At 33.3% G+C, this 25,326-nt stretch overlaps 1 protein-coding gene across 2 annotated transcripts; it reads left to right on the forward strand.

Moving 5' to 3' along the window:
- Positions 1-18,961: 18,961 nt before the first annotated feature.
- Positions 18,962-22,509, forward strand: LOC111921004 (protein ABCI12, chloroplastic). Of its 2 annotated transcripts, none has more exons than XM_023916570.3 (7): positions 18,962-19,546; positions 20,035-20,151; positions 20,306-20,542; positions 20,622-20,786; positions 20,859-20,934; positions 21,270-21,334; positions 22,145-22,509. In XM_023916570.3, exons 1-7 carry the CDS (start codon positions 19,190-19,192, stop codon positions 22,295-22,297), a joined length of 1,170 nt encoding a protein of 389 aa, XP_023772338.1. In that variant the 5' UTR covers positions 18,962-19,189; the 3' UTR covers positions 22,298-22,509. The 2 variants fall into 2 exon arrangements, with proteins under 2 accessions (XP_023772338.1, XP_042751403.1); XM_042895469.2 differs by having other exon boundaries at positions 19,530-19,546; positions 20,370-20,542.
- The last annotated feature ends 2,817 nt before the right edge of the window (positions 22,510-25,326 follow it).

The following is a 25,326-nucleotide window of genomic DNA, read 5'->3' on the forward strand; positions in this document are numbered from 1 at the left end:
GAGAGCTACGATTGTTAATCAGATTTTAAAGCCGTACTTGAAATTATAGTTATTAGACTTATCCAAGTGGGAGACTGTTGGATTAGGTGTCTAAGCCCATAACTATAATTGTTATGTACTTGACCCGATAGTAGCATGGATCTTTTTGGTTGTCTTCACCATATCAATATGATAGGATGAGTTTTGGAGAAAGAGGTTAATTAATGATTTATTGATATATTATAAGAATATTATATTAATTGAAAAATCATGTTATTTAATTAGTATTGATCAGAAATTAATTTGGAATTAATTTAGTGATCAAAAGAGACTGATTAAAAGAACGGAGACTGATTATGTAAATCGGTAATAGTTGTAGTTTGGCCTAATGGATCCTATTGGTATAGGGTGGATGAATATCTATGGGGAGCCCATAGAGTTTTCATTCAAGGCTTGCCATATAGGGTTACATATGATGCTTAGGGCCTAAGCAAGGGAATTAGGGTTTCCATCTAAAAACCCTAGTAGCAACTCAACTATATAAGGATCCCTTGGCTACCAGTTTTCGGTCCCTATGCATTCTTAGAGAACCCTTTGGCCGAAAATTGCGAAGCTCCATAACCTTTCTCCTTCTTTTTCATTGCTAGTGGTGTTTGTGACTCCATTAGAGGTGCAACGATTGAGGCACTAAGCTCTTAAAGGTCAAGATCAAGCGATCAACAAGAAAGGTATTCTTCTAACTTTTGTTTATTCATTGAATTCGAAAATTGTGTGCTAGATTAGGGTTCTTGCTTTGGATAATTGATTTGCATATATAACTTGAGAGAAACCTAGATCCAAAGCAATTAGGGTTGCATGTGCACCATAGGAATGTTGTAATGCTCAAAACCCATCAATATGTACGTTGGGCATACTTGAGAGTATGTTGCAAGTACTAACCCTGAATCACATACGATGGGTGTACATAGCTGCCTTAAACATTGACTATTGTTGACTTCCGTTGACCGTTGACTGTTGACCAAGTTTGACTTTAGGGCAAACTTGAGGATTTTGGGATATTGATTAAGATTCTATCTGGTTCTGGTGTTAGTGGATTCGTAGGTGCAAGCAGTATAGAAAAGGGATCGTATCGCAGTGTTACAGAGTTCTTCGATTCTGGTGAGTTGTTCCTCACTATACTTACGAGTCGAAGGCACCAATGTTGGCCCACTAGATTATGTATCCTGACATAGAGGATGTTGCTTTGTTGTACTGAACTATTAGATATGTGTCTTGGTATATAGGATGTTGCCATGTTGTAGTGATTTATAGATCTTCATGTTTGTCTAACGACTAGTTATATGATTATTTGTTGATGGACATCTATTATTTGTTATGTATATGTTAACATGGCATGTTGGGGTTGAGACTGTATTGATTTGTGTTGTCAGTCAACAGACCGGGGCATTCCAACCAAAAGGTTGTGGGCTGAGGCATTCCATCCGGAAAGGTTGTGGGTTAGGGGTAATCCAACCAAGAGGTTATGGACCCAATATGTATTAGGCAATCCAACCGAAAGGTTGTAGGCCGAGGCATTCCAACCGGAAGGTTGTGGGCCAAGGGTAATCCAACTAGGAGGTTGTAGACCCAATATATATTAGGCATTCCAACCGAAAGGTTATGGGTTGGGGCATTCCAACTAAAAAGGTTGTGGGCCAGGGGTAGTCCAACCAGGAGGTTGTGGACCCAATATCTGTTTGGTTATATGTTTGTGTGGTGGTACTTTAGGGGAACCTCACTAAGCTTCGTGCTTACATTTTGGTTTCATGTTTTCGGGTACTTCAGATGATAGGGGCAAGGCGAAGGCTTGATCATGCACATCCTTCAGTTTTTATGAGATTTGATTTAAGGATGCTTTGATTTGTGACTATTGACACTTGAAAACTATGTTTGTAAACATTTATGGTTTTGGGTTGTTTTTGAAAAATGAAAATTTTACCGTGATTTTTTTGGGATGTTATAGACTTTTGTGTATGATTATTGATTTGGATTTGATTTCTTTATGGGTTTTGAGCCATGCATGAGATTTCCATAAAAAACACTTATTTTGACTCATTATGGCTTCAAGACATGCATATCTATAAAGCACCAACTTTTATGTTTGTATTAGGTGTTATAATTTGTTTTGGAGTAAATGAGATATGGACTTTTTAGGATACGTGCTTAATGGGGAACGTCATTTCATATATTAGCTCCTTTGAATCAGGGTTTGAGGTTTTGACATTGTGGATGGTCTTATTAGGTAAAGTTGGAAACTTTATCCATCTAGACCTTGTTTCAGACCAAATTTGAAATTTAGAGCCTTTAGGACCGAATAAAACAACTTAATCCATTAAGTTGTTGAGCACCTAGTGGCCACAACATGACTTAAGTCGCCACGACGTGATAGTGGGGAAAATCGCGACTGGTTGTTACTAGAGGGCCACGACATGTCCATAGGTGGCCACGATGTGATGGTTGACTAAATTCAACGTTAACCATTGACCATTGATCGGTGACCTTTGACTTTAGTTGACTTTTGGTCAAACATCTATTTTTAAGGAGATAAATTAAATATTTTCCTATCTTTTGTTCCTACTTTTCTTCCTACCTATTGAAGATGATGACAAGTGTATAAAATTAGCATCCCAATCAAATTTAAATTAAATTTAATGACACTTGTCATTATCTAAAATAGGTAGGAAAATAGTAGGAACAAAAAGTAGGATGATATTGAATTTCTCTTTTAAGGAAGAGCTCAAGGTTTAGTTGGTTTGACCGATTAGGTGGTGCGTAGCAGTGATAATCTATCAATAAGAGCAGTAGCAGTAGAACATTTTTTGTAAGGTGAGTCTTCTCAATACACTAGTGGGTCGAAGGCGCCAATGTCGGCCCACTGATCCGTATGTGCAGAATGTATGTGGCTATGTGACTATTACTGATATGATTGTATGATATATATGCATCGAGCCAATCTTGTATTGGAGTCATTATGGACTTGGGGTTGATACGGACCCGACACAACTACTTTTTGTTACATGAGTTTGATATGGACCCGACACAACCACATGTTGTTATATTGTGACAACCCGAAATTCTTTCCGTCATTGTAACCCGTTCCGTCAATAAAATTCATCGTTTTCGAATTGTTTCCGTTCGTTATTAAATTAAGTCATTAAATTAGGGTCGTTTATTATGACTTAATGGGTGCTCAAACACATTAATAACACAAGAAAATATTCTAAATTAATAATTGGAAAATTTTTAGTTTCAACCATATCGGGTTACGACAACTTAATCGGGTGCGACCAAAAGCATCGTATAACATCAATATCGGGTAGAATTCCACCATGTCCAAAACTTGAACCATATATAAAGTTCAAAAGGCTTCCATTTGAAGCTTTTTCACCCTCTCTCACTACTCTCTCTCTCTCTCTCTACAACTCAATTCTTAGCCCAAAATCATTGAATTCAAGCTTCAAATCATCAAGGTAACCATCCTAACTCATAGTATAACCTTTTTCAGCTTCCAAATCCATGTTCAAAGTATGATTTAGGACCATAAACATGTGTTTACGGCCCTGGAACATTCATGGGCCGTGAACACATATAAAATGGGTTTTGGAGCCTAAAAACCCTCTCAAACCACTCATGGAGCTTAGAAATGACCTAAGGACTTAATGGAATGGACTTGGAACACCTTGAACTCAAAATTTGGGGAGTAAACATGAGTTTACTTCCCAAGAACATCCTTGGGCCGTAAACTCCATATCATGGGCAGTAAACTCCTTTTAAGGTGTTAAAGTGCCATTTAAACACCTCCTAAGCCTTGGATTAAAGTCTAGAAGCAACCACAATCGATTTAGGGGCCTTAAACATGATGAAAACCACCCCCATAGGAGCTTACTGTTGGGTTTTAAACAAACAATCCTATGTGTACATGCAACCCTAGCATTGGATCTATGTTTTCACTATTAGATACACAACATTATGAACACATAATTAAACCCTAATCATGATTGCTATTTTCGAAATTAACCAAGAAGGTTAGATTACATACCTCTTTTTGTTATATTGTAATAACAACTTAAATCTTCAAACCAAAAGTCTTGAAAGCAAGCACCACAAGTGTAGTGCCTCTAATGGCTTACAAACACCATAAGCAAGTGGAGAAGGTATAAAGAGAGAGGAGAGAGGTAGAAATTCGTCCTTAGATGCTCTAGGGATCAAGTGCACGAAATCCTAAGGCCTTAGGGGTCTTTATATAGGGTTGGGATTAGGGTTTCAGTCCTTATCCTTATTTAGTTACTTGCCCATCAAGCAACCATAAGATAAGCCTTGAAAATCCCTATCTCTTGGACCTTGGACGATTTTAAGGATATCCTTATCCTTGAATTCGTCCATCCTTTAACAAGGATAACCATTGCCCTATTTTGTAACTATCACATAATTACAATTCAGCCCCTCTAGTTTAATTAATTACATTTGATCACAAAATTAATTCTTAATTAATTATTGACCAATATTAATTAAACAAATACAATTTCTCCTTTAATATATTATTCTTATAACATATTAATAAATCATAATAACCTCTTTCTCTATTTATTTCTCCAATCAAGTTGCTTTGGTGAAGGCAACCCAAAAGGACCATGCACCATCGGGTCAAGTACATACCAAAATAGTTATGGACTTAGACACTAATCCAACAGTCTCCCACTTGGATAAGTCTAATAACTATTCTGCGTATGACTTCAGATCCTGATCTGCAATCGTAGCTCTCAAAGACGTTGTCACACTCTGATCTTATCAGTAACCATGTCCTTTAGATAAGGGATCATATATTCCTCCATTCTAGATATCGTATGAGATATGATTTCAAATCATTCTCTTTGTACTATATCTCGATTTCCGATTTATGACGACTGACTAATTGAACAAATCAAATTAGCCCTAGCCCGGCCGAGCATTTACGTTTGTCATCACTAAATCATCGAGGGGCCCAGAGATATTGCTTTTATCCTTCTTTGGATAAAAGGAACGGATAAACTTTGATACAATGCTCGCTTGCACTCACTCACCAAATCACACACAACAATATGTTTTATAACACCAAGTTACTAGTGCGTTTACATATTATCAATGTGCAACCGATTCGCAAGATACAACTCACACATCTCGGTTTCAAGAATATAAGATATTATCGTCTCACCAATCATTCGTGATACAGTTCATGGAATGATCCAAGTGAGCGTGGGTTTAATCCAATGCTCAAATTCATATTCACAAGCACTCACGAACGTTGCAGCAAACATTTGCTTATGTCTAATACTCTTTTAGACAATCCACACACCAATTCATGACAGTCTTCATTCATACCTACTTCCAACATATGAACGACTGTGGCCCGTTCGAATAATTCGATTATTCTTAATAAAGTCAATTATTCTAGAAGTCAAAACATGCAAATGTGAAACACAAGAATAATACTAATCCCATATGGCCTCAACCCTTTGAGCATAAATAAAACACCTTTTATTTATCACCATATTGATTACTCATTATTTGTAGTTCCGGGTAATCAACTTCTTACTTGAATTCCAACACTTGTCCCATGCTCCTAGCATGCACACAATGTTTACCTATGGTTCTCACTTTGTGAAATAGATCAAATTGAACACATTTCTAATCATTCTCATTTCACAACTCCAAATCCGTTTTTCATAAGTTAAAGAATATCAAATTCTTGCTACTTATAAAATATGCTAGATTCAAAAATTCTATGCAACTATCCTTTCGTAATGTCACTGCACCAAAGTCACAAAGACTATTGCCAATGATATTACAAAGTCCTCTATCGTAGATTGTTACAAGACAATTCCATAGACGTGATGTCTCTCACTCAAAGTACATTCTTTGAACATCCTTTTGCATAGAAGTTTCTAATCCAGTCATAGATTTCTCAATATTCAATTCCCAATATGGACACACTTCCATATGTTCCATATGACAACTCATTCTTAATAGAATCTTTTCTATTCATAATAATGTCGATATTGTCCATCCAATACCATGCTTCCAACTACTCACAAGCAACCAATCCTCGTCGAACTTTGGATTGTCCTTTGATAGTTGTTTAATTATTTTAGTCAAAACCGATTCTAGTCCTTTTTCCCTCTAAATGCGCTGGACATTTGGAAAATTTTAGAATGGTTAAACATTAAAGCATTTGCAATCGATCCTATACCCGAAGCATATGGGACACGACGCATAATGTTTTATTTGCTATGTTCTCAAAATTCGAGTTGTGAAGAGGAATGCCGTAATCATAATCAAAATTTTAAGAACACACTATGTACCCTTGACTAAATTTATTAACATTTCTCAACCTAAACCTTTAGATTTGAAATGAAGCATAATATTCTCTCCCTTAATTATAGCAAAACAACTATTCATTCCTTACAACTTTGCAAAGAATGACTCTTGTTTTCTATAATTAATATTGCCAACTTGCAATACGTGCCTTAATAATCATACAATCATAACTTTTATGCTCCCACTATCATGATGATTATTATAAGCATAACACTTATGCTCCCACTAGCTTCGACATGTATTCATAAACATCTTAATTTTCAGAAAAACAATGCTTATTGAATTTCTTAAGTTCATGTTTTTAATATTTAATGTTTTTAATAATCCTTTATCAAGGCTTTTTTGAGCTTATACACCTTTGCCTTAGATAGTTCATATGTGTGTCTAAAAAATTAAGACTAACTGTCAAACCTCACAACTAAAATCATGGAAAGGGATACCATAACCATGATCGAATTTGAGAATGCAATTTTACAATCAATATCTTCTTAAAATCTTTCTTAGTGAAAGCATTTCTTCACAATCATTTTCATGAAGGAGGAAACCTTATGACACTTAGATTTAAACGGTGTATGTGTTCCTATCCATGTGAATTTGTTAAAACCAAAGTTTACGACAAATCCAAACTCATATGGATCGAAATTTCTTAATCTTGATTTCTTGCCTTATGGTAGCACAGCTGCCCACCACGTCTTCCAAGTAGTTAAACAGCTCACCCTTTCCTATCAATGTACCTTTCATTGATTAAGGTGCCTTGCCTTTTATGCGTTCAAAATGAGAACTCATAGAACTCACATGCATAATTAACTCAATTGGAATGGCATAGAAATAAAAAAAAATGTCAACACGATAGGTTGTAAACCACAACTCGTGTGCTAGTGATGATCGGTAAGGTTTATTTGATTTGTTCTTGAAACTTTTCAAGACCATTAAAACTCCCACTAACTCCTTGACATATAAGATTCTTTTGTCAATAACCATTTCTTGACAAACAAATATTCAAGAGTTAGTGTAGCTTTTGTAACGCCTGTGTTTCCGGACTTGCCATTTTTAGCAATGTGATAGTCTAGGTTAACCTTTGTAACCCATTTTGAAATAATAAGAATGTATTATTTGAGTATTATGTGTTTTGTGCTTAGTTGCTTAATTATGTGGTCTGATTAATTAAGAATAAAAATAAGCGTCAAAATTTAAGTGTAAAATAAACTTAATATCTTTGGTTAATGTTGTAGTAATTGAAACGAGGTTTTCGAATATATATAGAACGCCTAAATCTGACTTCGTATGAGGAAGTTATGATTTATCGAAGTTTCGACTTAGCGGTGTGCAACCTGAAATACTCGAATTGAGATCGAGCGGTTTTTAGCCGAGGCAATCTAAATGAGAATCGAAGATCTCATTGTCGGTATCGAAGCGATAAAAAGTTAGGCGAGAACGGACGTCAAACGAAGAAGTTATGAATTTATAACGAAGTTCAACTGTCGCGGCCTATTAAAAATAAATAATAAAAATAAATTCAAAATTAGCCGACGGAGTCTAAACGAAATTCGTAGAGCGTGGTCTCACCTTTCCGTGGATATAAAGAACGTCGAAAATGGAGTTCGTATGAAGAAGATATGAATTTCCGAAGTTTGATAAATAAATTGTATTTATTTTTAAATCAAAATCCGGCATTATCCGAAGGCCGAGTCACCAGTCCGATCCGACGTACGCCCCGCGTACGCGAGTACGCTACCGCGTACTTCGATAGTGTCGACACTTCGGATGACGCATGCAGTGACGATTTCGGAAGCAGTACGCGCTGCGTACTGCAGTACACCCCGCGTACTCCGAGGCTCCAGCCTCTATAAAAGGGATCCGAAGGCAGCCGAGAGTTTTGTTCATTTCTTCTCTTCTCTCTCCCGTTTTTCATCGTTTTGCGTGCCAGAAATACCCCGAAGTCCGGGTATCATACTCTAGCCCCGAGGCAAGTCCTGAGATCCCGAAGATCCCGAGAAGTGCGGTTCCCGAGTCGAAGCTCTGCCCGCGAGAAGTTCGATTTTTGAGGAGATCTTCCAGATCTGCTGTGGATTACTACTTCTGCAAGTCGTAGTGCTGTCCGATCATCTTCTGATCAAGTGAGTGTATACTACCTTTCATAAACACGATAATAATACAAGTGCGGTATGAGTGTATTAAGTAAATTGTGGTTTATATGTGTGAGGGTATAGTTACTTTCTTCTAACGAGTAACTATGAAGTATTTGATATGATATACTTGTTATATGTATATTTTGTGATTGTATGCGTGAATGGATATTCACTTTATTCTATCTCATAGATCCGAATTGTTTTCTATGGAATACGTGTTATGTGGTATGCCTCATCTGTTATGTGGAATATATATTGAATGAAAATGATATACAGGTTTAAACTATGTATGAAAATATATATTCTTATCTACTAATATGTTGGGTAGAACATGGGTAGATAGTTGGTGTGTAATAAACAGATGAGAGGCCTCGATGTTGTTGTTGTTGTTGATCTAGTTATTCAGCGGAGTATGGATAACGACCACGGACTCCTTCTAGACAGTCCAGTGGAACGCTAGCAGGTTCATAACCTGTAGGTGTTGTGAACGATGTGTTCACCGGTGTACTCTATCCCCCTCATGGTTGCCTTTAGGATATCTATTGTTGAGGAAACCCCTTCGCAGTGATGTCCGTCCCGATGAAAATCCTAGATTAGGTCCCTTGAGATAGTTGTTGTTTTAGGGACGTAAAGTGAGGATAACGGGAATGGGTAATCGGGATAGTGATTGGTTGGTGAAATTAAATATAACTTATTTATTGTGGGTTGAAAACCCTATATGCTCACCAGGCTCCCAAGCCTGACCCACTCAGTTTTATTTGTATTACAGGAAGTGGCACAAGGGCGTAAGATGGATGGATAATCTTGTTGTTTTGTTTACAAGTCTGTATATGTATATATTTGTTGAATGACTTGTAATGTTTATCGTTTATGCTTTATGGTCTGTATCGGAACATGACATCCCGAGTTTTGATTATATAATGAAATGCATCTCTTGATGAAATGCTTTGATAAATATTATTTTATCATGTTTTGTTTTGGGAACAAACTCCGCAACTCTTTCAAATCAAAAAGATTTACTCTGAAATTATTTAAAAACATAAATGAAAATCGGTCTTTTCTGGCCGAGATTTTGGGGATGTCACAGCTTTTATCAAAACACTTCATAAATTGGACCTAGTTGGTCTTTGTCTTATCCAAGACATCACAACTTTCCACATTTGATGAATGTTATAAACCTTCTTAACACTTGTCACTCATTGTCACAATCTTAACTTTAAGACTTGTTATTGTAATGAAGTTTGATTGACTTCTTGATTTAACCATTTCTTCAATCCTTGATTCCTCTTCTTGAACATACAATTGTACTAAGACTCACTTAGAGGATCAATTGAGATATGGTTCTTAATCATTAAGACCTATCATAAAGCATAAAAGGTACTCTCCCTTCTTCTGAGAATGGAGAAACTTTTATCTTTTTGCCTACTTGATTCTTCTTATTCGTTCTTGCTATTGATTTAAACCTTTTTTTAATCAATTCCAAATTATACTTAATCTTATAAGTATAATCATATTTACTAAACCTTAGTAAATCATGACGAATATCTTTGTTACTCTTATGGTGAACTTGATAAACACACAACTTTGTGTACTCGATCTCCTAGTCCTTCACTTGACACTTTGTCAACGAATTAGTCTAATTTCCAAATATGAAATTTCTCATTCATCATGCAACCAAGTTGCGTGATTCCAAATTTCTGTCCAATTGAGACTTGAACGATGAGAAACTCTCCTTATTTGGTAAATTCTCGATATTTCCACAAATAACATAAATAAGAATCATATCCATTCGTTGTAGAAATATGCAAACATCAATTTTCATAACGATTTCATTGCAAGGAAATAAACAAATAAATAAATAAGTCAAACAAAATTTATTTTATTTATAAAAACAGCGGAAAACATTTGTCCTTACAATGCAAAATCCATTGAAAACTATGTATCTCATAAAGAAAATTTCTAACAACTCTATCATAACTATCTAAGCTCAAAATCTAATCTTCAAGTCCATGCGATCAAGATCCATTTCTTGTGATTAGATTCATCTTGCTCTCTCATCAAGCTTCCTTTCTTTTCACCGATCCTGCAAAACATTCAAATGCAATCTTATCACAGCATGTATTAAGAATCAATGAATAGGAACTTAACGGAGTTAGATAGTGGATTTTACCTAAAGTAGAGCCATACGTTCTGACTCTCCCATCTCTTAGATCTCTTAGGTAAATATGGAAACTTCGTCTCCAATGCCCCTTCTCTTGGCAATAAAAGCAAATTGACTCTCTTGGAATAGGACATGGAACTACTTCAGACATTGCCTTTCTCTTATGATCGGACTTTTCTATCATAGCATGTCTTTCGTTGCCACTGTCTATATCCATGAAGGCAGATTCACCAATCAACTTTGCTTTTCTATTGCGCCAAACCATTGCTGATTCAGCAGCAATAAGCATATAGGTGAGATCTATAAGGGTCACGTCGTGGTTCATCATATAGTACTCTCTTACGAACTCACTATACGAGTTAGGAAGTGACTGAAGAACCCAATCAACAGCCATCTCCTCACCTACAACGGATCCCATCATTCTCAACCTATCAATGTGTGACTTCATCCCTAGGACGTGTGCACACACTGGCTTTCCTTCTTTATGTTTACTTGCCAAAAGGGCTTGAGTGATATTGAACCTTTCAATATTTCGATCTTGTGGGTTAGGGAGAATAATTGGAGGAGGTGGAGGAAGTGAAGCATGATTTCTTGTTCCTCGATCGAATCGTGGAATATCATCTTCATGTGGAATGCTTGTTCCACGGGATTTGAGAAGACCATAGTTGTCAAACTTTGACATCTACAAAACGGGAGAAAATAAATTCAAGTTAGTTGATTGATTGAGTCCTTAGTAAATCACCCAAATGAGATACTAAGGCTAGGACCCAACACAATATTCTACAACTCGGGAGAGGGATGCCGTAACCCTAATTATAGAATATTTGAAGGTAAGTGAATGACGATTCACTAATTTCCACCACGAAAAACAAAAAAGAATTTAAGTTTTAAATCTATGAAAACTCTTAGATCCTTTGAGATTCATTGAACTTTCAATGGCATGTTTAAATCTCGATATGCCCCTCTTGTTTGTGACTGGGATGCCGATGATCACAAAGCGGGTGTGAATAACCATGCAAACTTACATGGTGCCTTCACATGTTACAGTCACCTATTCGATGTGCCGGTAAACCACACACGCTCCACCGAACTATGACAAACATTGAGTCACCCTTTGCCACCTTTACTTAGAACCATTTAGGGTGCCGGTAAACCACACACGCTCCACTAACGTCTTCGCAAGGGCACAAAGTGTAATTTCATGGAATTGCATCAATTCACTTTTGCCTAAGTAACTAAGATTGGAAATTTTATGAAAACATTTAGTTACTTTAGTAATTCATTATACTTATAATGGAAGGTTTTGTCCCATCCTACCCGTTCGGCTAACGACCCTCCACTAGTCAAGAGTGCGGTGGGTAAGAGTGGATACCCATTCAATCGCCATTTTATATGCAATTTCCTTCAACACCCCTTATAGACTAGCTTCGTGAATGAGGCCTACTAACGGTAAGACTGAATTTTACTCATACATATATATAGTGTTAGACTTTTAATGTTATATATAGTATAGGGTGTATTTTACACTTTTAAAATATTAGGTGGTAAAATTTAACAATTATACTTTTAATTCAATTAAATTTTAAACCAAAAACTTTATGGATTTATTAAACCTCTTTTAATTATACACCTTAATTAATTAATAAAACCATAAGGGTGTGATTTGAACTTTTTCAAAACTATAATAAGGTTTTAGAATTTAACATTCCTAATTAAACTTTTAATCAACTTTTAAATTCCAAAACTTGAGGGCAAGTTTTGAAACATTTCAAAACATTAGGGTTTAGAATTTAAATATATATCAAATTAAACTATTAATCCAAAATTTTAAATTCCAAAACTTGAGGGCAAGTTTTGAAACTTTTCAAAACAATTTAGTTTTAATCTTTCTTAAAAATTTCCAATTTATGACATTTAAATTAAAAAATTTAAATATTAAAACTCTTGATTTAATAATTATCTTGAATTAGACTATTAATTTAATTATTAAATCATAAGGGATTATCTAAATCATGAGGATAATTACCATTTATACATTTAAGATATCCTAATCCCTTAAATATCTATATAGATTTCGAAAATAAGGATAGGATAATGCAAAATCTATAATTACCATATTTAACAATTAGAAGATAATTACAAGATATAGGATAATCCAAATCCCTAAAATTTAGGATCTTATCTTTGGGAGGAGGCTAATTTCGAAAATCAAGGGATTAAAACAAACCCTAGATTTCGAAATTTAAGGGTTTAAGGAAAGGATTTGAAGATCTTATTCAAACTCTTGCAAATTAGGGTTTGCAAACCCTAATCTCGAAAATCCTAGCCACCTAGGGTTTATTGGCCATAAACCCTAATATGTCAAGTTCATACAATTGAATAAACTAACTGAAAACAAGTTAACCAAAGGCTCTGATACCACTGTTGGGTTTTAAACAAACAATCTTATGTGTACATGTAACCCTAAAATTGGATCTATGTTTTCACTATTAGATACACAACATTATGAACACATAATTAAACCCTAATCATGATTGTTATTTTCGAAATTAACCAAGAAGGTTAGATTACATACCTCTTGTTGTTATATTGTAATAACAACTTAAATCTTCAAACCAAAAGTCTTGAAAGCAAGCACCACAAGTGTAGTGCCTCTAATGGCTTACAAACACCATAAGCAAGTGGAGAAGGTATAAAGAGAGAGGAGAGAGGTAGAATTTCGTCCTTAGATGCTCTAGGGATCAAGTGCACGAAATCCTAAGGCCTTAGGGGTCTTTATATAGTGTTGGGATTAAGGTTTCAGTCCTTATCCTTATCTAGTTACTTGCCCATCAAGCAACCATAAGATAAGCCTTGAAAATCCCTATCTCTTGGACCTTGGACGATTTTAAGGATATCCTTATCCTTGAATTCGTCCATCCTTTAACAAGGATAACCATTGCCCTATTTTGTAACTATCACATAATTACAATTTAGCCCCTCTAGTTTAATTAATTACATTTGATCACAAAATTAATTCTTAATTAATTATTGACCAATATTAATTAAACAAATACGATTTCTCCTTTAATATATTATTCTTATAACATATTAATAAATCATAATAACCTCTCTCTCTCTATTTATTTCTCCAATCAAGTTGCTTTGGTGAAGGCAACCCAAAAGGACCATGCACCATCGGGTCAAGTACATACCAAAATAGTTATGGACTTAGACACTAATCCAACACTTACGGCCGTAAACCCCCCAAGGATAGGTTCCTGGGCCGTAAACTCCTATACATTAGCCAAATAATGCCATAAATCCATTCCAAGGTTTGTAAAATTAGTTTGAATCACATGTGATTGATCTAAGGCCACCAAATCATTAAGAGAAGGAAGGTATAGGAGCTTATAGCCGTAAAATCCTAGTTTAGGGCCATAAACTCCCTTTGATGGCTCCTTTGGTGGTTTAATTCCTTCCTATACCTTCGATTAAATCCTAGCAACATTCCCCAAGTGATATTTGACCCTTGAACACCTTAAAACCCATCATCCATGAGTTCACGGCTGTGAACTCATATGGACATGGTCTTAGGGCCGTAAACTCCCTAAGGAGTTTACTCTTGAAGAGCAAACTCATTATCTATGCCTTATACGTCCGTAGATGCCACCCGGGTCACTCCAAACACTTGATTTGAAGTGTTTTCACATCTTGGAGTGTATAATCACATCTAATTAGTGAATTAAAGTCTAATTAGATACATTTGTGTATCATTCCATATTACATAGGCACCTCGCGCGTTATTAAGCCCCAAACTGACACTTAGCATCCAAATTGACTCGTTTCTCGACTGGTGAGTTCATACCCCTACACCTTTTTCAGTGTTTTTCAATGTTTTCAGGGGGGGAATACAAGCAAACAATAAATGTTTTCGAAACTTAAAACTGATGTAACTCTATAAATACCTGACAAACTTTTGATATCTTTACCCCTTATGTATTATGCGGAGCATAAGGGATGTTTTATCAAATACAACTACATGGATTTCAGTAAAGGAAACAATCAAACTAATCAAATTATTATGGGAATAATTTGGGATCTTCAGTTCTCGTTTTATGAATTCGGATTTCATGTAATGTTAATAGATAAACTATGTCTGATTCAGTTTATCTCTGTTTATTGTAAAGTATTATGCCAGATAGTTTCTTTGTATTAAATCGTTTATACTTTATTATGTTCCAAAACGATTATGATATTCGATAGCAACCGAGTACACCGTGAATAATTTAATACTAGCTTGTGAGATTCGTCTTCATTAAACCCTTTAGGTTATTAGTAAATCCTCCCCGGAAGTGTAACCAGAGTCTCCTGGAGGGAGAGCGTGGAATTTGTGAATAGATCTATTCGGGACTGACAATCCCACACCTTAACTGCTAGCTACAGTTAGGCAGGCACGCCTGGGGTGACAAATTCTGGATATCGTCCGACGTCTGACGAACGTCAAGGAGGTCTCGTTGTCGTATTAGCATGGTTACCCGACTCACAATACGTATTAATATAAGTTTATTCACAGATTTTATATCTATCTTTGATCTATTACGGGATGGTATTCCCATGGTTTTTAATCTATAGAAATTATATATAGTACGGGATGTTATTCCCATGGTTTTCAATCTATAGATTTTATATCTAGTGCGGGATGGTAATCCCATGGTTTTCAATCTATAGTTTTATGTATTAAAACTACCTACTATGATACGGGATGGTATTCCCATGGTTTTCAATCTAGAGTTATACGTATTAAACTGTCTTAATAAGAAAATATGGGATTTTCTTGGATAACAACTTTTTCAGAAAACTAAAGGAAACATGATCATTTTCAGAAAACAAAACACTTATGAACTCACCAGCTTTATGCTTATTTTCAAACTGCTTGTATTCTCAGGTTCGCATAGACAGGTACCCAACAAATCCTTTTGGCGAAGATGGAGTTCGTAGAACACACGTCTTTACTTTTGATCATATATAAATATGTATAACGCTTGTAACTTTTTACTTTCAAACAAATGTAAATTCTAATATGTAATGTAATGGTTGTTTACTTCGCTTACTATGTACATTGGTTATGATACTTAACATGAAGTCACCTCCGCCCCAGAACGTTTCCGCCCTGGGTTTCGGGGTGTGACATATATTTATGTGTATGTTGTATGTGGTATTTTGGGGAAGCTCACTAAGTTTTGTGCTTACAATTATGTTTATGGTTTTAGGTACTTCTGATACGAAAGGGAAGGGCCCAACGTGATGACACAACATTCTCCACCTCATGTTTCCACAATTATGATTTCTTTTACTCTAATGTTTTGAATAGTTTGTATCTTGGATGTTTTCGAGACATATGATGTATGAGATTGATGAATTTGAAAATAAAAATTTTATCACTGTTTTTGGGACATTATATTTATACTTTACCAAGGTATGGTAAATTTTAGAATTTGAGTTCAAAGAAAATACCATAACTAAAATGAAAGATGACCACATAGTAAGGGAAATATAATGATATTAACCTTTATTGCCATCCATTTTGTTGTTCAGATCAATCAAGAATAAAGGACAAAGAAGCATAAGACAATTTTCACAATCGAGGAATGTATATAGGAAATTGGTGCTTTCATTCTCATTGGGGAATCAAGAACTCGATTTCTGATAGTAAAAAAATTGTAGAACCACTGTGTTAAGGTAAATTTTCATTCCTTTAAACATAACAACCTAATTCTTTATTATTTATGGAATGGAACGTGATGCTTAGTGATGTTATTAGTTTTCCAAAACACTTTGGTGATGCTACTGGACATCCAAATATATGCAACACCCCACCCAATTAACCTATAAACTGAAAGGGTTATGTTTTGAGTGATTTTTGCAACTTTTGTAAAACAACGCTTTACCCAAATTTATAGTAAATTTTGGTATGGGATTTACATGACACCACATAAGTAAGATGTATGGTGTATGTCACAAGTTGTATGAGCATCATACAAGTCGTATGAAGTCTATTATGAATCGTATTTTCATTATGCTTTGATACTACTTTTTGAGAAGTGTACATGTTGTATTAGTTGTTGGTTATGGATTTATGAATGACTATACCTGCAATACGGTGATATAGATATGGGTGTTGCATTCTAAGGTTGGTTCGACCTTTGCTAAACCAAGGGTAGGTCTTATAAGTAGTGGTGCATGTTATATGAGCCTTTATATAATCCAAATGGATATTATTATTTGACATATTTATTTAACCCAAAGTAATACAACCTCAAGACTCCTTTGGCATAATGTACTATGTTTAGCAATATCAATGTTCTAAATAACATAAGACATGACTTGACGGTAATGTCGAGCCTCAAGCTTTTTTACCCGTGGCGACCCACGTCGTTTGCAAAGTGTGACTTAAGGCGGCAATTTTATAGATAATATATATATATATATATATATATATATATATATATATATATATATATGTGTGTGTGTGTGTGTGTGTGTATGTGTATGTGTATATTCTACTATTATTCATTTTTTATACATATGTGACTTAATGCGACATTTTGTCAAAGATTGGTGGTAAGTACAAGCCTTGGAGCCATGACGCGCCATGGCTCCACCGTAGTGAGCTTTTTAAAACGTTGATCAATATGGTATGACCTTGTAGAGGAAGGTCAGGAACAAGACATATCATGTTTATATGAATTTTACTTTCTCGTACACTTTTAGAAAATCAAAGTATGTACAAAGGTCTCAAACATCGCGTTCAACTAAAATTCCTCAAGGACAATAATTGTGTCAAGTCCTTATTTCATTGTATTTTAGTTTCATCTATGTTTTTTTTATGATCTAATTTTGACATTTCCACACCCATATCAAGTGCTACCAAACATATTATTGTCGATACTATGACCCATATGTTCGATATCTTGTCTTGTTTAGGTTCAACCTTTTTGAATTGCTACATAAACTAGATTTATCATGCCTTTTGACATTGGCTTAGTTTCCTTGTCAAAAGATCTAGAGAAAAAGAATTGGATCTTTTGGATTTTTTTTACAAAAGCCATTGTAATTAGGCTAATATGTAAAAACCGTTGATTTTTTTTGGGTTAATGACCTAGGAGGGTAATAAGGTTTTAAATTTGTCCATATTAGGTCCCTAAGATATTTTTTGCACATATTACACTAACATGGTTGTTACAACCGTTTAAATGTTGTCCCTTTAAACGTTAAAAGAACGACATTAAACGATTATAACAACTATGCTGGTGTATTATGTAAAAAAGGACCTCAAGGACCTAATGTGGACAAATTTGAAACCTTATTACCCTCCTTTGTCATTAACCCTTCTAAAAGAGACTAGTGATACAAGATTTGTCGGGGATACTCCTTTACTTTGACCATAGCTCCGCCACTTAAAAATGACATTTAAAAAAATATGTTTCTATAATTAATTCAGGGGTATATTTGGAAAACTAAAAAAAACTTAAAAAACTAGTCTAAATAGCTTTTTAAAATGATAACTTGTAAACTATTTTTTGGTTTACCAAACATGTCAACTTAATAAAGATCAAAAAATAATCTAGCTTATCAGCTAACTGTGTTGCGCCAAATATAGCATTAATAATCAAGACTTTGATCATTACTAGATTTTTTTTTTTTTTTTTTGTAAAAATGACAAAAAATTGTTATATAACCTTTCGATTGAAACTGTTGGTTGTGGTGAATGAACGATTAAAAAGAGAAGATGAAAATCATGTAACTGGTTACTAATATAAATTGTAAAAAATTTAAATGAAAAAATAAAAATATTAAAAATGGTATTAAGTCATTACAAACAACCATGCAACCAGAAATTAGAATCACAAGACTATCCATGTAAAAAAACCTAAATACTAAATTTATAATTTTTTGTAAATCGTAAGGTCCATTTATGTAATTATTCAAAAAGCTTTTAAGGGTTAATGACCTAAAATGGTAATAAAGTTTTGTCCACATTAGGTTTATAGGGTTTTTTTTTTTAATACATATTACAGCAACATGATTATTAAAACCGTTTAAATGTTTTTTCTTTTTAAACGACAAGAGACAACATTTAAACGGTTATAGGTGTAACATGTATTTAAAAAAAAGACAATAAAGACCTACTCCTACTTTATTTATTTATTTTTTATTTTTTTATTTTTTTATGGTAGGAGGATATTTAATTTCTCTTACTTGAAAAAGAAAAAAAAAAATGTTTGGCTCTATGAAAAATGTTCAGGCTCTAGATTTCGAACTTTGGACTTCAAGTAGGCCAGGCTGAATAGTAATATTGACTCCGTTTCATCTCCATCACTTACCGCCGGAGATATCAACACATAAACGCCCACGGCCACACAGCATCGTAGAATCGTTGTCTCGTTCATCGCTCCCTCAAAAATTCACGGAGATGGCGATGACAGCCACCTCTGCGGTGTAAGCCAATTTGAAGCAAAGCTTTTCTCTTTAGACAGTCATCTAAATGTACACCCCACTTCTCCAAATCCACCCAACCACCAATTTCGCATCCCATTCACACTCTTCTCAAAATCCCCTTATCTTCTTCATTCATCATTCTCAATTTCCCCAAACCCCAAACATTCATAAGCATACTTATTCATCCCTTTCTTACAACCGAAAAACCCTGTTTAAAACCCGTATCAAATGTACACAAAATAGCGATTCTAATCCACCAAAATGGGAGAGACTGTTACCAAAAAATATTATCTCTGCTGAGAAAATCCTCAGGTCGATTGCAGGGGCAACCTCTAGTCCAATTTGTCAGTTCATATCTTCACCCACTACTTTCTTGCACTCCGTGGATCCCAGAATAAAACTGGTTAGCTTCATTATTTTTACCACTACTTCTTTTCGCTTGTGTGTTCAATTGAGTCGTGGGTTTTTAACTTTGTATGCTGTTTTCAATTTGTTTTTCGTTGCCAATGTTAAATTTCATTACATTCTATGCTCGTTAACGAATTAGTTCAATAAATTCATGGGTATTATTCATGATTTCGATGGGTTTGTTCGTGTATTCTGCCTTTTTACGTATTTGATTTCACATAATCATTTTCTCTATTTCAATCACATTTCTCTTCATCACATTATATTGTGAAATCTCAATTTCAACCCTAAATTGGTTATCTCAAGCAGTTTAGGGCACCGATACCATTCACTTCTCATTCATGGAGTTAGTTCATTCTTTATAATGGCATCCTCTACTCAAGATTCAAGCAGTATTCTCTAATGTGCATAACAATTACTTCACAGGAAGATTTAAATACATCTTTTCCGCTCTTTAAAGTTCCTATATTTCTTTTTTTGCAGGCATGGCTTCTTGTGTTAGTTGTTTTACCTGCAAGATCTCATATATACATGCGTTTTGGATTAATCTCTTTTCTTGCTCTATTGTCTGCATGGATACTACCAAGACAAGTTTGGATGGTATGTAATTATGTATGTAGTATCACCATTTTTCTTATACCCAATAATGTCAAAAAATATAAATTCTTCAACTTTATAGAAAATTCCATCATCATAACATAACAAAGTTTCATTATAACATACTCCTTTCTTGAATCCCAAATACTATTTGTAGGATCAACTAGGAAGAGTTGCCCTGTTATCTGGGATTCTGTTCATAATGTTAGGGTTGGGTGCAGATAGTGTTCCCATGGTTGTCCAATCAAGAACACCACCACCTTCAATGATGGGATTACCAAATATTCCACCATCTTTTCAAGGTTATTCATATCTACTCTTCAAATTAGGACCTTTTCAACTTACAAGAAAAGGATTATCTGTAGCTAGCACATCTGCTTGCTTAACCTTCACTGTAAGTTTCTTTTTCTTTTAAAACATCACCTTATGAGTAAAAAACAATACATTGTCTTATATTGTGATTTTGGTTGTAGATTTTTCAAAGTGCAAGTCTTTGTTTGACAACTACTACACCAGAACAACTAGCGTTTGCTTTACAATGGTTTATGAAGCCTTTGGTGTATGTTGGTGTTCCTGTTGCTGAAGTTATTCTTACTCTTCTTCTATCATTGAGATTTATCAACTTAGTCTTTGATGAGGTGAGGTGGATGCTATTTTTGAGATTTGTTATTAGAAAGAATCGAATCATAAATTGTGTAAAATTATGGTAGGTTCGGATTGTTGCATTGGGGATTGTATCACGAAGGATAAATTGGAAACAACTGGCTACTATGGAGACAGTCGAAGGTAAATCCACATCTCAAATACATCATGTGACATGACATGGGCACATGTCATGGCATGGCATGACATGACATGACATGACAGAACAAGTTATACTGTCTTTGGGATAGATTAGACTAGTAGTGAGCGAGTGATGTGAATGGGAGATTAATTGCAGTTATTGGTCTCACCCAAAAAGATAGATTATGATCTATGAAAAAGACATAAATGCCCTCATCATTGAAAATAGCCCTAGAAAGCCTAACAGAACCTCATTGATCTTGAAGACTAATTATGTTTTTGATTTATGTTTGGTTGGATGTTGAGAAATTACTAAATTTTCTCTTGTGGAATTGCAGTTTTTTTTACGTACATTCGTCGGATCTTTAAAAATATATTTAATCATGCGGAGCAGATAACCCAGGTTTGAATTATTTGTTCTTCGCTTCTTCTTGATTGTTATATTTTTCAGTGAATTAGAATGGCTAACCAACTATTTTAAAGTATGTCATTTATTATTATTATTATTTTTTAGTTTGATTTTGACCCAAATGTTAATTTTTTTTTTACGAATTTGGCCCAAACTTTTTTACAAATTTGCACCAACTCTTTCACAACTTTGTTTTTACAACTATTTTTGGAACCTTTTTTACAATGTTTTTCCAGTGTTCTCTTACCGATTCGTTTTTATGCATGTTTTGATTTTTTTTTTTGTTATTACAAATTAGTTTTTTTACTAAAACCTTAATTTTGTAAAAGAAAAACCTTGTCAAAAAGTTGTAAAAAGAGTTGGGGCAAAAAGTTGTAAAATAACTTGTTAATTACGTAATTTTATTAATAAAAGCTGTAAAAAGTAAACTTGTAAAAAAAAAAAACTAAGTTCTAAAAAATATGTAAACACAAAGTTGTAAAAAAAAAGTCAATGCAAATTTGTTAAAAAAGTTTGGGTAAAAATTGTAACAAACATTTAAACACGGGTCAAAATTGTAAAAAGGAAAGTTGACAACTTGATGTAATGTAGTGTGTGCATTTTTGAATTAGTTGTCCAAATTTAATGTTAACACACTCCTTATTCCCTAAGAAAAAAAAATATATTGAAAATACAATGCTATAAGAATATCCAAAGTAGAATGCTTTAAATAATAAGAAAACAATTAAAACTACAATGAAAGGAAAGTAGTTTGTTATATCTTGCATTTTATTTATAATTTACTCAGTGTTGGTGTTGATGTAGGCAATGAATGTGAGAGGGTTTAGGGGTGACTGCAACTCCCACAAAATTTACTTCTCATCGGCTTCTTCCTCACCAATCACAAATATTATATCCATTATCACACTAATTGGACTTATAGCTGCTGCTGCTTTCTCTGAATATATGTTTGTCTGAAGGGATTCAACAATAATGAGTGATGATGCATTAACGTCTGTATATTTGCACTTTATTCTCCATCTGAAGAAGCCAAATGTCTTCTTTATGTTTTCCTTTAGTAATGTGGAGATACGCAAGGCTTTAATTGGTAACACAGACCCATTAAAGTTTGGGAAAACTGCAAAAAGGTCATTTAATGTTGGTCTCATAATCGATTTAGTCATTGTATATTTTTTATCCACTTAAGTCCCAAAAACCGATAATGGTATTCAATTTGACTCTTTTGCTCGGTCAACAGGTCATCCAATTTTTAAAAATTACACTTTTGGCTTAGATTTTAATTTTCTTTTTTTACAAATTTGGTCTAAAATTTACAGTTTTGGCTTGGATTATTTTATTATAATTTTTGTCCAAAATTTATCCTTTTGACCCAAATTTCAGAATTTTGTTATGAATTCATCATAACTTTAGTTTTTTTACAACATTTTTTCTCAAAAAAAATTTTTTGACTATATTTTTTCTTTATAAAATCATATTTATACAAAAAAAAAACATATTTTTACATAAAACATCTTATATTTTCTATGTAAATTAAAAAAAAAACTTTCTATATACGGAATACCTATTTATAAGAATAGGTATTTATTAAGTACATAAATATATACAAATCCATTTAAAAAAAATATATATATTCAAACACGTATTTTACAAGAAAAAATGTATACAAACATCTTTTTTTGATAAATACATCTTGTAAAAACATATTTATATATACCTAAATAAGTGTTTGTATATATTTCTTTTGTAAAAATATAATTATATATTTTTTATAAACACTTATTTTATAATAAACACATTTGTATTCAAACACGGTATATATAAAATGTATACAAGCACGCATTTTATAACAATATATTCAAACACATTTTAATAAACAAATGTATGCAAACATATATATATATATATATATATATATATATATATATATATATATATATATATATATATATATATATATATATATATACATGTTTTTGATAAAAAGCATCATTTGAGAAGTAAATTATCGAAAATTAAATTATCTTTTCTAATGTATACTCTAAATAATAGTTATATAAGAATTAATACCATAAAATAATAACTCATATTCAAAATTCAAAAGGAATTTTGATGACTGATCAAAAAAAATATGCGTCTTCAAATTAAAAAACAAAATTTATTGTTATACATTTTTTTTCGACCTACACAACGTTATATTTTTGTTTTAAACCCAAAATAATATATCAAAATGGGTTAATTTCCAAGTTATAAGTTACCGTCTTTCAAAGAAAATTAGAAAAAACATATTCGAATTTTTTTTGAGAAAATAAGTTGTAAAAAAACTAAAGTTATGATGAATTCGTAACAAAATTCAAAAATCTAGGCCAAAAAGGTAAAATTTTGATCAAATTTGTAATAAAATTTAAAATCTCAACCAAAAGTGTAAATTTTGGAAAAATTTATTATAAAAATTGATATCTCGGCCGAACATGTAATTTTTGAAAGCTGGATGACCTGTTGACCGGGTAAAAGAGTTAAATTGAATACAATTACCGGTTTTTAGGATTTCATTGAATAAAAAAATATAATAACTAAATCGATTATGAGGTCAATATGTAAAGACTGTTTTACAGTTTTCTTACGCAAAATACCATTCCCCCTTTCATATAATATCAAACTCTATTGCACTGCATGTATATATATTAAATGCCATATATAATTTTACTTTTATTATCTTTAACACTAGGGAAACATAGATAGTTCATAAAATATTATTAATATAAATGTTAATATAATTTATTTAAAGAACAAATTAATGTTAACATTTGGTCTTTCACCGGAGGTAGGGCATTGTTGCAAAGATTTAGATATAATATTATTTTTAGCCTTAGTTTATATTGGAAATATTAAGTTATTAGTAATTAAGTTAGATCGATCCATACTAAATGCTGAAAATGTGCGATAATAAAATGTAGGATGTTTATTAAACCGCAAAACTGTCTAAAATCGTACAAACCGCACCATATAAGGCCTTTACGTATACCCTTTACGAATGGTTTATTGGTTGACGTGGCAACGACCACTAACCACGAACACTATCCCGATGTTTAGTGGTGGGTAGTGGTCGTGGTGAATTGTTGTGCATACCACGGATCACCACCTCCAATTAAATTATTTATCTCTCTATCACTCTCTATCTCTCTAACTTTTTCTACCTTTCTTTGCAATAAAAAAAAAATATTTTTTATTTAAAAATTAAAAAATAAGAGGTATATAGTGGTGGGTATTTAATAAGTTTAGAGCATTAGGTGTGACACACACCTCACATGCCACATCACCAATGATGTTATAACACCAAATGGGAAAATGGTTTTCATATTATAACAAGATGTAACACCAACTTTTTTCCATGTTATATATATATATATATATATATATATATATATATATATATATATATATATATATATATATATATATATATATATATATATATATATATATTTGTATTTTTTTTCGAGTTTGTTTTTTGTTTTTCTCTCACTTTTTTGCTTGTCCTTTTATTTTAAAATTAATAAGAAATACATTTTTATAAAATATAATATTTAAAAAACAAAAAAGACATAATATTTAAAAACTAAAATTAAGATTACAATAAAAAAAAAGACATAATTTCAAAAGATAACATTTTTTTTCCAAGTCCTAATTAATCCAAATAACATTTAAAGTAAACCTAAAACCATAACATTTACTACTAATCCTAATTAACCCAAATACTTCTTCCTAATTTAATCATTCATTGCTTGTAGCACCTCTAGATCTTCAGGCCCCAAACCCTCCTCGCTAGTCCAAAGAATTGACAACCGATGTGTCATTAGTTCTCTCTTTTTGCTCCTGCTTCTCCTGTGTTTGTCTTTCTAGGAACTCTAAGTGACGACGTTTCAAGTCATTTTTTTGTTTTATTAATAAATTGTGTTCATCGAATTTCGCTCTCATTTCCGCCGCAT

The sequence above is a fragment of the Lactuca sativa genome, chromosome 5 (genome assembly GCF_002870075.4).
Source record: "Lactuca sativa cultivar Salinas chromosome 5, Lsat_Salinas_v11, whole genome shotgun sequence".
Taxonomy (NCBI): Eukaryota; Viridiplantae; Streptophyta; class Magnoliopsida; order Asterales; family Asteraceae; genus Lactuca; species Lactuca sativa.

Coding starts and splice junctions, on each gene's coding strand:
- LOC111921004 (XM_023916570.3), top strand. CDS start 19,190: ATGTACACCCCACTTCTCCAAATCCACCCAACCACCAATTTCGCATCC. Junction 20,787..20,858: donor TCAACTTAGTCTTTGATGAG/GTGAGGTGGATG, acceptor AAATTATGGTAG/GTTCGGATTGTTGCATTGGG. Junction 20,935..21,269: donor TACTATGGAGACAGTCGAAG/GTAAATCCACAT, acceptor GTGGAATTGCAG/TTTTTTTTACGTACATTCGT.